Raw genomic sequence first — 21,647 nt, 5'->3', positions numbered from 1 at the left:
ACAAATAAAACTTCCAAACGATCATCAAAGTTACGACGTGACTTTACTTACTTCGCGATGCTATACACCGGTTATACCAATAATTCCTCTTACTCAGTCATGCCATGCAAAAAATGTTACTTCTTTTTTTATATGAAATAAACGTAAAATTTGAGCGATTATTTTTGATCACTCAATCACTTCGGTGAAAAACACAGACCGCCATGATAATTGTGACGTATTAGTTGACCGGCATGTGTCCTTTGACCCGATGGGTGAAAAACGCCATTAACCAATCAGAATACCGCATGGTAATGCCAACAGAACCCGAAGTTTTCCGAATGGTAGTGATCATAAAAATTACATTGCGGAAGTAAAGCGATGTCGTAGCACGATGTGTTGGTATGGATTTCAGATGAAAACTGCATGATGGTTTTCGAAATAGGTGATAAGCAATTTTTAAAAGGTAAAAGAAGTCTTGAAAGAAGAGTTTTTACATGATTCGCGATGATAAAAGTTCAAATGTATTTTACCCAATCACGCAAGAAACACGTTGTTTTTTTCTTGAGTAGCGTAAACAGATCGTGAACTCCGCTTTGCCCATGTTATATCGCGGTGGAATTGATTTTGAAAAAATGTTAGCTTTCAATCTAAAGACTGCGTCGATCGTCAAAGTGGTGCTAATTTTACAAAATTAACTTGTATTGTTTATAAGCCACTACCACATCGTGCGACTACGTCTATTGTTTACAAATTATAATCCACGACTGGCAGGATGTGTGTCTGTCGGTACGTCGGACAATAGTCCTGGTCGGAAGCGTGGCAAGATCCCTGATAGCTACGTATTTCTTTCTATATTTCATAATACAGTTCACAGGATGAACAATGAAAAGAGCACTGTGACGGTCTTACAAATCACCGTGGCGGCTCGAGACCACAGTGGCGGGCAGGAAAAGCAGCGTGGCGGCCCCGCACACAAATTGAATGCTGGGGAGAACACTGATCTTGATATACTTACGCCCAGGGTAATCCATATGTGTAAAGGGGCATTTTCTTGTTTCAGAATATTCAACACTTCATCACCATCTGGCAGTTGTTCCAAATCTAACTCAATCACCTGGAAAAGACAAGTACGATGAGACATGTCAAGTGGTTGTATTTTTGTTAATGAATTCTATAGATTTAGCTATTCACAAATAAAACAGAAAGATTTAGGGCTTACTGAGGTTCATCATCAAAGCAATGTTGTAGGTAAATAGAAAAATTGAAATCAAATTCAAATGAGGAACCTTGAATAAGGTTATAATTGAATATAATACAACAAATCATACATTACATTTCTTTAAATGAATTAGTTAAATGAATGTTGTTATCAAAGTGACACTCCTCAGACAAAACCTGATGCTGTTGCACTCGCTTCTCAGCTTTCAATTGTCAGGCACAAAACGGTAGATGGTATATACATGTATGATATGTAAATACATAAAGATGCTTTTGACTCAAGAAGTTTCAGTGCTTGCCCTGATTGACTACATTGATTGCACATTGAATAATGTTTATACATGTAGTTACAGTCCTGCTAGGTATAAGTTTAAACCATACTCGACCATGTTAACACCCATGCCCGGTCAAGACTTTAATATTTTTATCCTTGTAAATTCAGGTGGTACGTAATGAATATTGTAATAAAATGTGAATATTTGTTGTGACCATTTCTGTTTCTTCATTGTAAAAGTCCATGACAACGTAACTAATTTTGTAATTTTATATTCCCTCAAAGACATAATATCCCCCTCAATCTGTCACATGGTGAATTAAAATTGTCATTTGCACTCTTTTCCGAAGGGGGTGCTTGGGTAAGGTAATCAGTACGGCAGGGGTTGCATTAGTGTTCGATAATGTGGAGTCCCTGGGACCCACCCCTTATAAAATATGTGGGTCCCTTAAAAATATGTGGGGTCCCTGCCGCTACCGCACTTTATTTTTCTAAAATAGTTTTTTGCACGAACTATTACACAATAAACATAAACAGGCATTAATCACATTTATATTGTACTTTATTTACATGTTCATTCCACCCTATACATGTCAGCAATCTGCATTATTTACATGGTTTACTTCTATTTTTACTGTTATTAAAATGTAATGCTGCTTGTAAAAATTTTAAATCATTACTGGGTTTACCTTCAAGTTCTTCATAAACCAAGATAAATGAGCTGGTGTCAGACTTAACTTAGACTTAATACGATTCTGACAAGAAAAGGCATTGCCACATAGAACCTGCCGGGGAGGCGATCTTGCAAATAACGAATCGATCCATGGCTTCTAGAAAAGTGATTATTTTTTTCCCAAAGTCACTTGTGTTATATAATTAAATAGTTCATTGTTTCGATTAATATTGCCCCCAGAAAACAATACACCCAAAATTTGTACATACTAGTACTCAGTAGTACCAGATTCTGCAGTAAATTCGCATCTGGGCAGTTATGGTTTTAAAAAAAAATTAAATGGGACCAAGAAATCGGCGATTTAATATTTGTTATTTAAATATTTTGCCGTCATTTTTCGGACATTTCAATCTTTCCTGACGCCTAAAATAGAGTTTAAGTTTTTATTCAATTTCAAGAGTACGTTTTTTGTGACTAGCGTGAGTGCGCAAACTTCGTTTCGGTTCGAGTTGTTGTCACTGTAAATTATGTGAAATTAGTCTTCAAACGCTTAGTTTATCTTTTGAAAACAACTATTTTTTGATTTGAAAAAAAAAATCATGCCGTTTTCCCGTAAAAATCCAAGCCAAATGATCGTACTACAACATCGGCAAATCTCTTCCGTGTTGTGTTAAATAACATTAACATATTTAAATGAGCTATGGTAATTTGAACACGTTGGCGTTATCCAGCATTTTTATTGGTTAATTGGAGATTTGACCTACTAGTATTAGGTCAACCATGCAAGACAAGGAACATGGCGGATACTCGACAGCATCGAGCGTTAATTTGCGACCGGAATTATTTGCTTACGACGAAACGAAGTTGAATTTTATTTGCATTTCATTACAATTCAACAAATTTGTTTTTTTTAAACGTTATTATAATCACTACTGAGTAATAATCAACAATTGTGAAACTCAGCATGACTGGATTGCGCAACCGTGATCATTTGTTGCTCGGCAGTTGTGATCGTTTTTACTTTGTTTAGAATATAATTTCGTTACCAATTAAATTAGGAAAATAAAGTTTATTTCACGTACCAGGTTCGTTAACCCTTTTCCGGTCAGGGGAGTTTCACGCTATCAGGTTAAGTCGTTGAAAAACGGTCATGATTCAATGCACTCCAGTAGCCAGCATCTGTGCATGCTATCCTGCCAGACATTTTTGCAAAAATAGGCCATAGTTAACAGACTGTATCGACCACAGTTTTCACATTTTTTGCAATCTGTTTGCATACACACTTCATTACCACCATGGACAACAATTTCTCGTATAAAAAAATCACCGTTTTATTTCAATACACATTTTTTACTGTCGTTAAGTAACGATGTTTTGCCCTTTGTACAGTCTCAATAAACACGTGTTAAACATTGAAATAAATATTGCTTAATTGAAAACATGAATGCAAGTTCGAAGTAAGAAGAAAAAAAACGCGTGAGTATGGGGATATTTGGGACATGTACGGGGGAAAACGTGTTTGACGTACTCGACCCGTTAGCGTACATTTCAAATTGCAACGTATATTCAACGACTTGAACTACATGTGTAACATATTACAACGTACTTTCCGTGACTTAACTGATGTTATATTCAAGCTCTAACGTATATTAACCGACTTGACCGTATGAGTAAGTCCACACTTACAACGTATATTTAACGACTCAAACTGAGACTGAAACGAACGAGAACGTAACTGCAACGACTTGATCGGGGTTACCTTCACACGGCAACGTATATTCACCGACATGACCACATTAACCAACTAAATATTTCAACGTATATTTAACGACTTGAAATAAAACGAACTAGCGAGAACGTAACTGCAGGGACTTGGCGTGTATATATACTCACGCAGAAACGTATTTCCACCGACTAGACCCGATGAACTATCCTGACATTAAAACGTATAAATACCGACTGAGCATGAAACTAAATTAACGATAACGTATTTTCACCAACTCAAACTATTGTACAGTTCGTGACGCTGTAATAAGTCCCAAATTTATTTGTTGTACGCCTTTCTTAGTCGTCCACCCCGGCGGGCTGCTCCCATGCGTCTGCCTGATGTAGAGGGCTGCTCTTCTGTACTTCGTGTTTGTGTTCCCACGGTGCGTTTTCCCCTCAGTGCCATGTTGTGATGAAAAGCAGCGAAACATTCGCCCGCGTGAAGGTGAACTTTACAAATTGGGCATCCTTTTGATGTTTCTGATAATCGGCCACTCGCAGTTTTTCTCCCGTCCTTGCTGCACTGCTTACACGATTTTTGACGCCCGGATAGTCTGCATATTTCGTGCGAATCCATGTTTTCACTACGAATAAATGACGTGTTACTTGGAAGAGAGCCAACTTCTCTTATGGATTTTTGAATTCTACTCGAGTGTCCACCAATCAGTTGTTTACCTGTGCGGATATTGAAGAATTTGTGCGTTACTTTAGTCGTGCGATTCAATGCCTTGAAACATTCATAAGCATTGACCAATGTAACATCTATGAGGTAACAGGCCATGTAGATCCACCAACGATTGTTTTTTCTGCCCGTGTGATAGTATTTTCGCCTTTGGTTAGAACGATCCACGCCACCCATGTGATGTCTGTAACATTGTAACGATACAGGCACGTGTCTCTCGTCATCTACTGCTTCTGCCGACGTAGCCAGTGGGGGATAGACTGTATTTAAAATCAATATTTGCGCGCTGTCATCCTGGTATGCAGTAATATTGATAGTGTCGTCTGGTCTAGTTGCTGCTTTCATTTCACCAATTTTCAATTTCAGCTTCTTGCTTTTCCCTTCAGGAATTAATTGCGGCGGCATGGTTTTCCGATTTCGTCTGCTAAAACTACCGACCATGTACACTTTCTTGTCTTGTAATTCAAGGGCTGTGTTAACTGACGTAAAAAGCGAATCACAGAAAAGAATATGGTTTTTTTCTGTGAAGGGCTGTAGCAACCGGTGTGTTGTCTTCTTGATTGTCCCAGTTTCTTTCTTTCTCCCCTCAATTGTAGTTTTATATTTCACCCCCAAATATGGTTCAAAGTTTGCAATGTAAGACGTTGTCGAGTCGCACACCTGCCATATTTTGAAGCCATCACGGTCGGGTTTGTGGGGCAATCTCTGCTTAAACTTGGACCGTCCCTTGAATCTAATCATACCCTCATCAATCGAAATTTCCTGTCCCATCTGGTAGTATCGCCGACAATTTTCGAGTACGGGTTTCAGCCACGGGTTGATTTTATACAACGGGTCGGCCTCTGATCGTTGACGGCGACGTTCAATGTCAGGATCCCGCCGTGGGTCATTTACTGGATCAGCTAAATGAAAATAACGCATTAGCATTTGAAATCTGGCCCGAGTCATTACTGATGCAATTCCCATGTTCTGCAGAAAGGGGTCACTCGACCAATAATCGTCGATTGCTGATTTGTGATCAACACCCATACATATCATCACACCAAAGAATGCTTGCATTTCAATGAAATTTGTATTACGCCAGCGGGCATTTAATTTTTTTGCAATGCATTTTTGATGATATTTGGCGTATTTATTAGTCTCGGTAGAAGCCAGTTCTATCAGTTCTGGTGGGATAAATTTGTAGAAATATTCCACCTCACGAGCATATGAAGGCAGTTCGAAAGTTGGTCCAGGTTCGGGTTCAAAAACTGGAATAGTAAATATATCGCCGTCTTCCTCCGTGGCCATTCTCCATTCACCAGTGCCGGAGGCAACATAATCGAATGTAGCACCAATTTCTGTGTCGGATTCAATTTCAATGTCGCTATCGAGTACAGGTGGGTAACGTTGCTCTAAAAAATCGTCATTCTCAGCACGATCTTCATCGATTTCTGAATCTGTATCGTCGTCAGTTGCAACTATGAAATCATCTGGTATTTTGTGTCGTAGCTCACCCGTTTTTTCGTCCAATACAAGTTCATCATCACGCGTGTCCATTGGCGATGCGTGTGCATACACAACACGTTTTTTAATAGTTTGTTTTTCGGGGAAACTCGCAAGTGTTGATTGTTCTGTACCGCATACATTTTCTTGTACCATTTCTTTGGTGACATCGACGTTTTGTTGCGTACTCGCTGGGTCGATATGTTCAGGCCCCTGCTTTTCTGCGTTGGCAGTTGTGGCGGATGTCGACGGTTCCGAATCGCAAACATTGTCTTGCAAAAATTGTATCACATCTTCGACGGCACGTTGTATTTCAGCGTGACCAACTTCCGTTTCTTCGGCATCTGCTTTGTCGGCAGCTGGCGATTCAACCACTTTACGGTTCGTCTTCGATTTACGTTTGCCTCCTGGTTTGCCCCTGCAGTCCTTCAAACGGTTTTCTTCTGTAATCGCATGTTCATTGACAGAGGAGACAGTCTCCGACTTGCGTTTGTTCTTATTCTTTTTACGCCTTTTCTTGAGTGGACTATTATCACTGGTGTCCGTGGTACGCTCGGCTGGTAACTCACCGACGTCAAATGTTTCCTTTGCTTTGGATTTCTTTCTTTTTCCACGCTTTGCTGGTGAAAAATCTGTCGTGTCAATGTCAAACTTATCACTCCCCGTGCCACTGCACGATTGACGCGTTTTCTTCAGTTTCCTTCTTGCCTTCATAAAACACTTTCTATCTGTATAGGACGGCATATTAACGTATGTGTCAGAAAGGAGGCACACAGCGAGTCTGGGCTTTATCTCACTTTCTTCGGCCATATTTATACTGAACGACCAGATGTCCACAAGACTGCATCTCCCCACAATTTGAATATTTATTGTTATGTAAATAAATATGTTATTTTTTCGAACACAGATTGGTTACAATTTGCATACACATAAAATTGCATATGCTAGCTCAGACGGTGAAATCACGTGGACTTTAATATTTCCCACCAGCTGTCCCGGTCATTTTACGTTGGTGATTGCCGACATTCCAAGCTCAGCCGTTGGAATCCGTTATGCTATTCATTCTAAGTGCCGGGACTATTTGCCAAGCTGGTCAAAATACGTTACTACCGTTATAACCGTGAATCGTGTCGTTCAAATACGGTTGTAATGCTGCAGTTTGCAATGTGGTCAAGGCGGTTTTTTTACGTCGTCGCAAACGTCGCGTTGTGACGGTAAAATAGTGAAATGAGCAGACAAGAGTATAGAATTACATTCTTTATTACTTGGTTAATTTATTTGACTTGGCGTAATCGAAAACAAATTCTCTCCCTCCATAATTTCGCAAGTGTAAAATATCAGGTTCCGTACAACGTATTATAAACGCTTGACCGTCTGAGCAACCTAAATAACAGGCCGTTTTTCAACGACTTAACCAGTTAGCTAGCTGGAGTGGGAAATTCTAGCATACCCATATTGACGGCGGTTTTTCACCGACTTGACCGGAAAAGGGTTAAAGTAATTTTTTGGAGAAAAATTACCCTGGGTGACATTGTAAGTTTTAGGTGGTTAAATTAGCAGGTCTCAGTATTGACTGTCTCGCCGTACTTCAGACGGGACTTCACACTTTCCATTGTGAAATGTAGATGCTAATAGGTGTTTTTGAAGACAATGGCACAGTATTGTACATGAATTTAAAAGCTCTATGAACTTTGTATGCGGGACAATGGCATCGCAAACGCACACAATGCCTTTAGACCCATCATAATACGACCGAGACGTGTGCTCACCGGATGCGTCCCAGGGACTCACCAGTTGAAAAATTCATGCGTCCCACAGAAAAACTATGCTTCCCAGACGCGTAATTCCGCGTTAACGCAATCCCTGCAGTACGGTAATTAATTTCCCAACAAATATATTGCAAGTAAGGTCAATGCATTTAATACCTAGATAGACCACAGTTTTAGAAGTGATCTGTCAAAAGTTATGAAAGTTATGTCAATCAACTATGATAGTGCGTAGGGCGAGGCTGAATGTAGGGACATTGTCAGTAGCGCGACCTGGTTAATGCTTAACTATACATAGAGCGAGTATTGGGCGAGTTCAGTTGGTATGAGGCGATTTGGTGTTAGCACAGTTCCTCCAGAGGGACTGTGGTGTAGGCTAACCTCAAACCGGACGAATAGACTTTGGGACGAACCTACTCGTGGGACGAATCGACCATCCACCAACTTAGCTGTCGAATCATAGCCCTATGTTGCCGACCGCATTATTTACGTGACTGACTCTGACCGGCCCATAGGGCTATGGAGCCTTGTGCGACTGAATACCGGTTAAAATCCACATGCCAAATTTGGTTGTCGCGAAAATCACATTTTAAGACCTTCGAAAGTACTCACTATGTTTATTTTCTTTCAAACAATGACCAGAACCTATTTGCGCTGTGAAATAATGAAGGTGGTCATGAAAAATTGACTTTATTTACCGTACACAGAGTCGCAGAAAAATAACAAGACGAAAGACGCCATTTTGTATTTCAGAGTTCATAGCAAATTACGCGAGACCTATAATTTTGTACCAAGTGACCGAAATCAGTAGATAAATTGCGTTTATGCAACTAGTTTCTATTATTAAACAAAAATCATACAATTATAAATACTGTATGTGATTGCTTTCTTGGAACAATGAGAATAACTGGTTATGGGAAGAGTGAGTTTTATTATTCCACCACTGTATCACATGACCGCCAAACGAGATAACATTTATTCTGCGCCAGGGAGTGTGGGATGTCAATGGCTGCCGTTTTCTCGTAATTTGCTTGGTTTCCGTGGTAATTGTTTGAAAATATCACAAATTATTGCTTATTTATAAACACAAATTGCAAATGCAAACACAAATGTTATTCATCCAGCGATCAATTCACAATAAAGGTACGTCACACCATCGTAATCAAAAGCGATTTAATTTACGTATGCCAGATTTCTGTTTTTAAATGGTGATAGATTCCGTAGCTCTATGTTCGACGTACAACAACAAAATTAAAAAGAAGACGTCCAAATGAAATTGTTAGGGCGAAATTCGATTGTAGGTCGCACCAAAGAGCTACGGAACCGCAGCTACCATCAACTAAACCAGCATCTACATGTATAAAGGCTGAGATCTGAGTTAGACAAACAGCTTTAATCCAACATAAAACCATGCTAGTACACTAATAGTCAATTATGCAAGTGTAAGTGTTTAATTAGATGGTTCTTCAAGATTGATCATCATTTTACAAACAACACATGTTACAGACATACACACAACACAACTTCTGTCCGTCGACATTGTTATGAATGTTAGCACATAGCTACCCAAGTGTAGCACTAGTCTATTTATTGAATACCGGATACAAATATATTCATATATTACCAAAACCAGCATATCCGCTTAAGAACATACAATAAATATGAAATTACGGTTTTTACCTCATCCGTGTCACGGAGCGGAATCTCCACAGTGCCCGCCATCTTGAATGTTTGACACTAAAAGTAGTTGCGATTATTAGCCCTCATATTTATTATTTTTGTAAGAATAAAAAAACATTATGACAGTTAGAAAATTGTGTTTAAATATAATACGATGGTGCAGTGCTCTATATTTGGTATTTTAGAACGTTTTCCAATCATGAGAATTTTTATGAGAGCAAATATTGCCGTCATAAAAGCTAATAAGTGACTTACAAATTACAAATTATAATCTAAAATGTTAGTGAATGTTTGACGTTCAGGCAATGAACTCATTTTTCATAACACTATTATTTGGTACATAATTCATGCTTTATAATTCATGTCTTATTGGTGGTGTTTCGGCATTATTTTGAATAAATTGGATGAATGACTCATTGCAGGTGAATTTGATGATTATTATTGGAGGAAAGTGTTACCGAACGTTTCCTGTCATGTGACGTCATTTTCTTCAAAGGAACCAATAACCTTGCTCATTTTGCATCACATGACTGTCTTCGATTTTGAAAACTACCGAACCCCTCAACATTATCATTCTGTACACTTTTAGTGGGACGTTCCGATGTGGATTTTTCTTGTTGGCATAAAATTAAATACGTATTTTGCGAATTTGATGGTCGTATTTGATCAGCACGGCTTTGAAATTGCCTCGTAGCAGTTGAATAACCCAGGTAAGGTGTCATATATTGACTGGCTCTCATCAAATCCAGACAGTCAATCGTGTTGCCTGTTGTTATATTATGGTTGCATGTTACGATATGAACCGGGGATATTGAAACAATCAGACCACATAATCCAGCCAAACCGCCCGGCCGACTGTGTGTGAATGACGATATTTCATACTGCAGCGGTTTTGTGATCTATTGTTATCTTCATCATGAATAATTGCCACAAATTCGTAATACTTGCAAACCTGACAACAGCCATCATCATATCAGTACTTCGGTTCAGTACCGTCGACACATCTAACCTGCACATTATGTTTTCAGTATTCATGTTCTGACATATTTTCGTTCCATATTTATTTTTGTTGTCAACTTGGTGTGTTTTCCAAGGACATAGTCTTGGTCAGTAAATGCCAATCGTTGATTATTTTTTGCTTTGAATTAATTATTTGCATGAAATAAACAATGGATACATGAATACCATTTTACATCCTCTCATCATTGCGTAATAATACACTTATAACTAGGCGTGGTGTAGTGGTTGACATGGTCGCGACCGCGATCTGAGTGAATTAATTACATCGATATAGTAATGAGAGTAATGTGCCATTGTCAAGTTTGATATGATCCAAACATCATCTGTGAACTTTTACTCAGATCCACATCCACACTCCTGACGTGCTGTGTTTGTATCTTGTTTCAAAACAAAGCAAATGGAGACAGAGGCCTGCAATAGGAAATAGTCATCGGTATTATATTTCCACTATTATTACTAAAAGAAAGGTGTGTTTGTTCCCTGAAATTCCATCATTTGTGTGCACTGTAAATGAACATTGGTTTATGAGACTGAAATGTTTATTATTATTCAATTAATACTTTATATTAGTATAAGCATTTTCCATTGACAATATAAACCATGTATGTTAAGAATTACATGTAGCTCTTCCCTAGAAAAATAAAACAATTAGTGCCCTTTGGATAAGGTGTTAACAACCCATTGTTAACTGATCTATTATTACTTGTAACTGTTAACAGTTATTGAACATGTGTTCTGAAGGGCCACTATTTGTATTGGTATGTTGTAATCTTCTGAACAACCTGTAACTTAAAATAAACATTTTGGTCACAACGAAAAACCATCCCAAAATGTCTGTATAGCAAGATACTCCTTGTATAGATTGTTTTTGAAATCCTCTCTAGTGGGCAAATCTGTGCATATGGCATATATTGAGTCGACATGTTACAGGGTGTTTATTAATACAGAAGACTCCACATGTGCTATTGGTACGTTGAAAGTGGGCTAACTTTGTGGTAGACATAACACTTATAGGTAAATACGAGTACACAATAATGTTACATAGTACATTATTTTTTATTACATTCTAGGTGACTACAATTTAATGAACTTGGGAGAGAAACAATGGCTGACGAGACTGAATTTTTAAAGTTGCCTGTCGAAGATAGGTGCATTCATAAGGTATGTCAAACATTTTAAATTTAACTTGGCACTAGAACTTATCCTGTAATACTATTTCTGTCGTGTTTTATCCCATGTAACTACTGTATCAGCTCTGTTATCTTGTATCTCCAATAGAAGTGCAGATACCATATTTCCCTGGTCATAAGCCCTCAGAATGTAAAATCAAAGAAAGCAATGGGTGGCTGTTTACCAGAGGGACCCCCTCTGAAAAGATGAAAGTTTTTTGGTTTAACATTGTAACAATGTTACCACCCTCAGAAAATGATGGTAAACTGTAATTTGCATATTTATAGTGTGTAAAAATGATTAGGATTTGTGAGAAAACAGTCAAAGGCAAGATCTTTATCATTATATTTGTTGTGTATTTGATTGTATGCAAAGCAATTTCCGCCATGATGTTTTTCTGCAAGATTTGACCTAAAACAATGTCCTCTGACCTAACAGTCCAAGTCTGTCATTAAGCAATTGAACTGCTGTTTCATGTTAACGTAATTTTTTGAAAATTTCTGAATATTGACGATGACATTGCGGAAATGAATTAACTATATATCTATTAGCACTGATTTCGATAAAAAAATGACGTTTATTTTTTTTCAAAAAACTGGTGATTCGCATTTTTTGAAAGATAAATTTAGTGTGAAGGAAGTATTTAACACCTTTTATGCTCATCAACAGGCCATGTCAAAGCATACTAGTAGTTGGACACTGTGATTATAAACAAGTAAACAATGACCAGGTTTTATGATTTGATATCAGATTTTTGGCATTATGAAAACTACCACTCGGAGATATGGATTACTTTAGTATTGCAACACTGGGTTCATCGCAAGTAATCACAGAACAAAAAGAGTGCAAACCCTCTTGCGATGTTTGTCCATGCACTGTAAAATTTTAATATGTCAGTTTTCTTGTAAAAGCCAAACCAAATGGCCTTGTCGAAGGTCACTACACACTTCAACAAGAAAACTATTGTACCAATCATGATGAAACACACATTTTACATGCATATTTTATTAAATGTTAACCCATTGTTAATGCCCGGTAAAAACACTGTGGGCCTATAACCGAGGATGCCCTCAACTCATCAAAAATTAGATAAGATTAATTTCAGTAATTATGAGCCAGGAAGGGGCTTATGACAGGGATAGTATGGTAAACCAAAAATCGCCATTGCTGTATAACTTATTTTGGCCATAGAAGGGCATACTAGTATGTTACTAATAGAGAAAATACAGTATCATGATATTGATACATGTATATATTGTCAATTGTAAGAATTGTCTCCATGAATCGTATATTTTGCAACCTCTTTACAATTAGAGATGCGATCTAATTTTTTCTCTTCTATACCTCTACTTGTTTGCAGTGCCATTCAATGTATTGAATTCATCAGAGACTGCATTGCCATTGTACACTATCATGACAACTGTGTTTATATTTTGTTCACTCTGTAATCAATCAACGGGTATATAAACAGTTGGTAAAAAGCAACTTCTTAGAGTGGAGGAGACACTCCACTAAATATATTTGAGATAGTGGATTTCATTGATTTCTAATCTATGTCCTGTAATCATATCAACGTATTGCTTACATGATGTGACATGTACATTATGTGTTTAAAATAAAACATTAGGGTATTTTTAATTTAAAAAAAGCAGACAGTGTAATGTTTTGATCAGTATTATGAGGAATGAAAACTACTAATTTGTTTTACAGTCCTGGAAAGCAAGATTGAATGGATATGAAGAAGCAGCCAAGCTTTTTGCAAAGCTTGATGAGAAGAGTCCTGAGTTTTCTAAATATCTTGGAATTTTGAAAAAGTTTGTAATTGATAATAATGCTGTTGCACAGGAGAAAGGCCTAGATGCTGTGCTGGTGTTTCTGGAGAATGCTGCTGTGGCACCAAAGTAAGTAGTATGAATTTTGTCAGGTAGAGAATAATATATGTACATGAAATGGTTTTACAACAATTTGTGCACAATACAGAGTATCAGCAACATACATTCTCCTAGTGTACTTAGTGGAAATATTTATTTCGGCAACTAGCAAGTTTTCAGTATTACTCTAAGCAAGAATAATTTGAATCTAAATTTGTGAACATATCACAGTACTTTTGTTTAATTAAATGTAATCATGTTTTTGGAAGAATCTTTTTTATATATTTATGTGGTTGTTTGAGTTGTATTCTTATGGATAAATGGAGTTGTGTTATGTCAGATATGGACAGGATTTATTAGAAGCTTATAGATTCCAGTTGAAGTATACATTAACCAGAAATTGCATTCACTATATGCTTAATCATTAAATTATTTATTCTGACCATAGATGCACCTGTGTCATTCATGTGAGTGTATGATTTTATAATAGAGCGAATATTGTATTATATTTGTACTGTTTTAGTTTGGTTACACTCATTAACCACTAAGTAAATTCGCTAATTACATGTACAGTATGAGCCACACAAGCTCCCTTTTGAAACCTTTTTGAAAGCCAACAATGTACATTGTCATAGCATGCATTCCACTCCTGATAAGTTGAGATTAAATGCCAATTCAAACTGAAAGGCATTCAAACTGCTGTCGATATGTGTATTTGCCATGTTGGCAGGAATCGTACTGTCACAGGTTTTAATTCTATGAACTGCTGGTGATTACTTTGTTTAAGCAGTTTTGGGTATCACTATAATTGCTGATACATGCAGAGTTGATCTATATTATATGATTATTTTTGTCTATGTAAACACAGTTTTATATTTACCTCTAAAATAAACCTGACATGCTCATAAAATAACATCAATTGAGTCAAATTAAAACGTAGGCGAGTGAACAGGTCAAAATATGAGGTAATTAATCACACTGTAGTCCTCCACTGATTGTACATTTAAATTACTGGTACCCCTCCCTGTACATGACTACATGTATATTATTTAATACTACTCTGTAACAGTAAGTGTAAGTTAACATTTTCAAATAATACCTTTTACTGTTTACAGTGTTAATAAGCAATTAACAAGGGGTGATACACTACCTTGTTGCCATAGTGACACATTTTATTTGCCCATAGCATTATGGTAGCCATTTTGAATAAGGAAATAATTAAAATCCTACAGTCATACTTATGCTCATAATTTTGAGAAAAAAAAATAAGTGGACACTGAAATATTTTCATTCTTATTTTTAAAGATTTATAAGGAAGGAGAAATCCATTATCAGACATGTATAATGTCAAACCAGACAATATGAATAACTTTATCATGTTACAGTTTAATAACATTGCCCTAATTGTATCTGTATATATGGCATACATTAGTACAGTTTTCAACATGAATAGTGCAGTGTTTGTGTCTATTGCTGTTGCCATTATAATATGTGCACCTTCATTGTTCATTTCAAAACTTCATAAATGTATGAGATTATTATTATACTTTGTTAATCTATATAAGGTTTTGGATCCTGTTTTTTGTGGTATTTAAATATGCAAGTTTTATACTTTACTGTCTTAATAATTCTCTTTTCGTTTAAAAAATCTATTTACTCAGCTACACTGCAGCACCATTATTTAAGTCATTGCGTATTTAAACGGCATAAATGTAGTAGATATTTTGTCCTGCAGTGACCTGGGAATTGTCAATTAGATATCTGCGAAATCAAAATTAACCACAAATTTTAAAAATGAAATTTAAGTCTGCAAAGTCCATGCCCTCCTGTCTGTAAAGCCCCTTCTTGTGGCTACTATTTAATATGCCTTAATAAATTGCATGGATTTAAATATTTCTAGTGGTAAATATTTTGGATTGTTTCTTTTAACATACACAGCAACCACTTGAAAGTATACAATAACAACTACATAATCAGATTTGCTTGTACTGAAATTGCTTTACCCCCCTGGGCCTGAAGTGGTTTTATGGTGGCTGACTCAATCTCTCTCTCTCGCAGTCTGGGTTACGGTATTTCTTTCAGTCTATACATCGATATTCTATACTATTTTTTTGTTTGTTTGGTGGTGTGTTGTTGCCTTTACAAGTCTTTGATTACTATTCATTAAAACTAAAGTGAAATTACCTCACAGCTACCTACAACAGATTTTTATTGTATCAGACATGCTGTTGACCTGAATTAAAAAAATAAAACATTATAATTTTTCAGCTGACAGCTGAAAATTATAAATTCTGATCAAGTAATGCATGTACTGCAGTAGATGGTACTTTCAATATAATATTTTAAATTGTACTAATTTAGTGCTAAAAAACTGTCTGGTCATGAATAGTTTTGAAGTTATTTCACTATGTCCACAATTATTGTCGGTATGTTATGATGAAACCAAATGAGGGTTAATTATTACAATTATACATGTATCAGTAAGTTTTGCATTTATGTCTTCAGCAAGTGACTGGCATTTATCATGAAATTAGCACTACCACAAGTCTGTATCCTACATGTATATCACATCCTTATTAACCTGACAATTTAATCTCATAGAAAAGTCAACATTTCCTGTGTGCATATGGCAGGTTATTCATGTGTGCTGTTATCAAAGTAGTCATGGTCCACATGTGTATGTACTATTGTATTTATAACAATACCTTCAAATGTAAGGGCTCATCAGGTTGCATATACACCTCCTATTGTATTCATAGTATAATGGCAAGGATGGAAGAGAGGTGATTCCTTGTATAGTGCATTATAAATATTTCAAATTCTTTTTATACAGCTTTCAGTAAATGGCTTGACTATTTAAAAACATTTTATATTAAAATAGACCAAAGAAAATGTAATTACTCTTATTTTTTGCTTCTCTTCTCACCAACAAATATTTGAGCCAAATTCAAGTTTTTCATCTCCAGAGTATGCTACTGAGCACATTTGAAATTCATCATGGAAGATAAATCATATTGATATAATGCAATGATATTCAATCTATTAAATTAATGATAATGATTTTAGGCAATACTAGGATTCATATTAATATCTATACAACTTTCTTTTAAAATGTCATTCATTGCAATGTACTCCTCAACATTGTAACATTCGGCCAAGGAAAACATGACTTGTATATTACGCAGTCTTCTGCAGTTCTGTTAAATGATAATGAAACATTTATTGAGTTGTGGAAGCATTTTATTTTAACTTACTAAATCTTGGTACATATGCAACAAATAGTTTGTTATTCAAATATCTAGTGTAGTCTTGTTTACATCTGTATTTTATGGCATTTGTAAAGAAGAAATTTTGTGAAAGACACTGACACATCGTGTCATGGAATCCCAGAGAAATTCTAACTGCTACAAAATTTTGAAATTTTCACTGACATGCAAAAATTATGCATTGCTACTGCCAGTGTCTTTGGTATTTGTAATTTAGTAATATTCTCAATATTCTCAACATTGATTGGGACAGGCGTATTTATTGAATCCCCAACCCCAAAGTTTTATTTTTAATTTCAACCCCCGCATATGGAAGATGTCCTTGTCTCTTTTATAAAAGTCCTTGTTTCGAGGTCATTAATTAAGTTGTATCTAAAATCACTTCAAAGGAACAAAACTTCTTTCAGAATGGTTAAATCCTAAATACCTCACTACAATAGAATTGTGCTATGTGCTGTAAACATCTGGGTTAAATACAAAACTCGGGGTCAAGACCGACCTCTGACTGAGCTAAACTAACACAGATTTAATAGTGGGTTAAAATTAACTTGCCATACATGTCAACAACCACAAATATATTTAGTTCTATATATATATTGGAACTATTTTGGGTTACAGCATATAAGATTGCAATACATTGTAGTAGCAATTCCTCATCCTGAATTGAGCTACTGTGCTTCATACAATTCCTAATCCTGAATTGAGCTACTGTGCTTTATACAATTCCTAATCCTGAATTGAGCTACTGTGCTTCATACAATTCCTAATCCTGAATTGAGCTACTGTGCTTCATACAATTCCTAATCCTGAATTGAGGTACTGTGCTTCATACAATTCCTAATCCTGAATTGAGCTACTGTGCTTCATGCAATTCCTAATCCTGAATTGAGCTACTGTGCTTCATACAATTCCTAATCCTGAATTGAGCTACTGTGCTTCATACAATTCCTAATCCTGAATTGAGCTACTGTGCTTCATACAATTCCTAATCCTGAATTGAGCTACTGTGCTTCATACAATTCCTAATCCTGAATTGAGCTACTGTGCTTCATGCAATTCCTAATCCTGAATTGAGCTACTGTGCTTCATACAATTCCTAATCCTGAATTGAGCTACTGTGCTTCATACAATTCCTAATCCTGAATTGAGCTACTGTGCTTCATACAATTCCTAATCCTGAATTGAGCTACTGTGCTTCATACAATTCCTAATCCTGAATTGAGGTACTGTGCTTTATACAATTCCTAATCCTGAATTGAGCTACTGTGCTTCATACAATTCCTAATCCTGAATTGAGCTACTGTGCTTTATACAATTCCTAATCCTGAATTGAGCTACTGTGCTTTATACAATTCCTAATCCTGAATTGAGCTACTGTGCTTCATACAATTCCTAATCCTGAATTGAGGTACTGTGCTTCATACAATTCCTAATCCTGAATTGAGCTACTGTGCTTTATACAATTCCTAATCCTGAATTGAGCTACTGTGCTTCATACAATTCCTAATCCTGAATTGAGCTACTGTGCTTTATACAATTCCTAATCCTGAATTGAGCTACTGTGCTTTATACAATTCCTAATCCTGAATTGAGCTACTGTGCTTTATACAATTCCTAATCCTGAATTGAGCTACTGTGCTTTATACAATTCCTAATCCTGAATTGAGCTACTGTGCTTTATACAATTCCTAATCCTGAATTGAGCTACTGTGCTTTATACAATTCCTAATCCTGAATTGAGCTACTGTGCTTTATACAATTCCTAATCCTGAATTGAGGTACTGTGCTTTATACAATTCCTAATCCTGAATTGAGCTACTGTGCTTCATACAATTCCTAATCCTGAATTGAGCTACTGTGCTTCATACAATTCCTAATCCTGAATTGAGCTACTGTGCTTTATACAATTCCTAATCCTGAATTGAGCTACTGTGCTTTATACAATTCCTAATCCTGAATTGAGCTACTGTGCTTTATACAATTCCTAATCCTGAATTGAGCTACTGTGCTTTATACAATTCCTAATCCTGAATTGAGCTACTGTGCTTTATACAATTCCTAATCCTGAATTGAGCTACTGTGCTTCATACAATTCCTAATCCTGAATTGAGCTACTGTGCTTTATACAATTCCTAATCCTGAATTGAGCTACTGTGCTTTTACAATTCCTAATCCTGAATTGAGCTACTGTGCTTTATACAATTCCTAATCCTGAATTGAGCTACTGTGCTTCATACAATTCCTAATCCTGAATTGAGCTACTGTGCTTTATACAATTCCTAATCCTGAATTGAGCTACTGTGCTTTATACAATTCCTAATCCTGAATTGAGCTACTGTGCTTTATACAATTCCTAATCCTGAATTGAGGTACTGTGCTTTATACAATTCCTAATCCTGAATTGAGCTACTGTGCTTCATACAATTCCTAATCCTGAATTGAGCTACTGTGCTTCATACAATTCCTAATCCTGAATTGAGCTACTGTGCTTCATACAATTCCTAATCCTGAATTGAGGTACTGTGCTTTATACAATTCCTAATCCTGAATTGAGCTACTGTGCTTCATACAATTCCTAATCCTGAATTGAGCTACTGTGCTTCATACAATTCCTAATCCTGAATTGAGCTACTGTGCTTCATACAATTCCTAATCCTGAATTGAGCTACTGTGCTTTATACAATTCCTAATCCTGAATTGAGCTACTGTGCTTCATACAATTCCTAATCCTGAATTGAGCTACTGTGCTTTATACAATTCCTAATCCTGAATTGAGCTACTGTGCTTTATACAATTCCTAATCCTGAATTGAGCTACTGTGCTTTATACAATTCCTAATCCTGAATTGAGCTACTGTGCTTCATACAATTCCTAATCCTGAATTGAGCTACTGTGCTTTATACAATTCCTAATCCTGAATTGAGCTACTGTGCTTTATACAATTCCTAATCCTGAATTGAGCTACTGTGCTTTATACAATTCCTAATCCTGAATTGAGCTACTGTGCTTCATACAATTCCTAATCCTGAATTGAGCTACTGTGCTTTATACAATTCCTAATCCTGAATTGAGGTACTGTGCTTTATACAATTCCTAATCCTGAATTGAGCTACTGTGCTTCATACAATTCCTAATCCTGAATTGAGCTACTGTGCTTTATACAATTCCTAATCCTGAATTGAGCTACTGTGCTTTATACAATTCCTAATCCTGAATTGAGCTACTGTGCTTCATACAATTCCTAATCCTGAATTGAGGTACTGTGCTTCATACAATTCCTAATCCTGAATTGAGCTACTGTGCTTTATACAATTCCTAATCCTGAATTGAGCTACTGTGCTTCATACAATTCCTAATCCTGAATTGAGCTACTGTGCTTTATACAATTCCTAATCCTGAATTGAGCTACTGTGCTTTATACAATTCCTAATCCTGAATTGAGCTACTGTGCTTTATACAATTCCTAATCCTGAATTGAGCTACTGTGCTTTATACAATTCCTAATCCTGAATTGAGCTACTGTGCTTTATACAATTCCTAATCCTGAATTGAGCTACTGTGCTTTATACAATTCCTAATCCTGAATTGAGCTACTGTGCTTTATACAATTCCTAATCCTGAATTGAGCTACTGTGCTTTATACAATTCCTAATCCTGAATTGAGGTACTGTGCTTTATACAATTCCTAATCCTGAATTGAGCTACTGTGCTTCATACAATTCCTAATCCTGAATTGAGCTACTGTGCTTCATACAATTCCTAATCCTGAATTGAGCTACTGTGCTTTATACAATTCCTAATCCTGAATTGAGCTACTGTGCTTTATACAATTCCTAATCCTGAATTGAGCTACTGTGCTTTATACAATTCCTAATCCTGAATTGAGCTACTGTGCTTTATACAATTCCTAATCCTGAATTGAGCTACTGTGCTTTATACAATTCCTAATCCTGAATTGAGCTACTGTGCTTCATACAATTCCTAATCCTGAATTGAGCTACTGTGCTTTATACAATTCCTAATCCTGAATTGAGCTACTGTGCTTTTACAATTCCTAATCCTGAATTGAGCTACTGTGCTTTATACAATTCCTAATCCTGAATTGAGCTACTGTGCTTCATACAATTCCTAATCCTGAATTGAGCTACTGTGCTTTATACAATTCCTAATCCTGAATTGAGCTACTGTGCTTTATACAATTCCTAATCCTGAATTGAGCTACTGTGCTTTATACAATTCCTAATCCTGAATTGAGGTACTGTGCTTTATACAATTCCTAATCCTGAATTGAGCTACTGTGCTTCATACAATTCCTAATCCTGAATTGAGCTACTGTGCTTCATACAATTCCTAATCCTGAATTGAGCTACTGTGCTTCATACAATTCCTAATCCTGAATTGAGGTACTGTGCTTTATACAATTCCTAATCCTGAATTGAGCTACTGTGCTTCATACAATTCCTAATCCTGAATTGAGCTACTGTGCTTCATACAATTCCTAATCCTGAATTGAGCTACTGTGCTTCATACAATTCCTAATCCTGAATTGAGCTACTGTGCTTTATACAATTCCTAATCCTGAATTGAGCTACTGTGCTTCATACAATTCCTAATCCTGAATTGAGCTACTGTGCTTTATACAATTCCTAATCCTGAATTGAGCTACTGTGCTTTATACAATTCCTAATCCTGAATTGAGCTACTGTGCTTTATACAATTCCTAATCCTGAATTGAGCTACTGTGCTTCATACAATTCCTAATCCTGAATTGAGCTACTGTGCTTTATACAATT

General features: G+C 36.4%; 2 protein-coding genes across 8 annotated transcripts in view; one reads left to right on the top strand and one right to left on the bottom strand.

Annotated features, from left to right (window-relative positions):
• LOC100378565 (RNA polymerase-associated protein CTR9 homolog) overlaps positions 1-9,615 on the bottom strand; it is a 39,427-nt gene extending 29,812 nt beyond the window's left edge. The window contains exons 1-2 of the mRNA XM_085500459.1: positions 9,528-9,615; positions 998-1,096 (exon numbers count right to left, since the gene is read on the bottom strand). Coding sequence (XP_085356585.1) covers positions 998-1,096; positions 9,528-9,569 — 141 coding nt within the window. The 5' untranslated portion in view covers positions 9,570-9,615. The remainder of the gene's footprint in view (positions 1-997; positions 1,097-9,527) is intronic.
• A 435-nt stretch (positions 9,616-10,050) lies between these two features.
• The window catches only part of LOC100377718 (cytoskeleton-associated protein 5-like), a 45,137-nt gene continuing 33,540 nt past the window's right edge, over positions 10,051-21,647 (top strand). For all 7 annotated transcript variants that reach the window (XM_085500453.1, XM_085500440.1, XM_085500451.1 and 4 more), the window contains exons 1-3: positions 10,051-10,237; positions 11,618-11,708; positions 13,428-13,618. In XM_085500453.1, coding sequence (XP_085356579.1) covers positions 11,652-11,708; positions 13,428-13,618 — 248 coding nt within the window. In that variant the 5' untranslated portion in view covers positions 10,051-10,237; positions 11,618-11,651. The remainder of the gene's footprint in view (positions 10,238-11,617; positions 11,709-13,427; positions 13,619-21,647) is intronic.

Source organism: Saccoglossus kowalevskii, chromosome 1 (assembly GCF_978046115.1).
Source record: "Saccoglossus kowalevskii chromosome 1, keSacKowa6.1, whole genome shotgun sequence".
Classification (NCBI taxonomy): Eukaryota; Metazoa; Hemichordata; class Enteropneusta; family Harrimaniidae; genus Saccoglossus; species Saccoglossus kowalevskii.
This window is presented reverse-complemented; position numbering and strand designations above follow the sequence as displayed.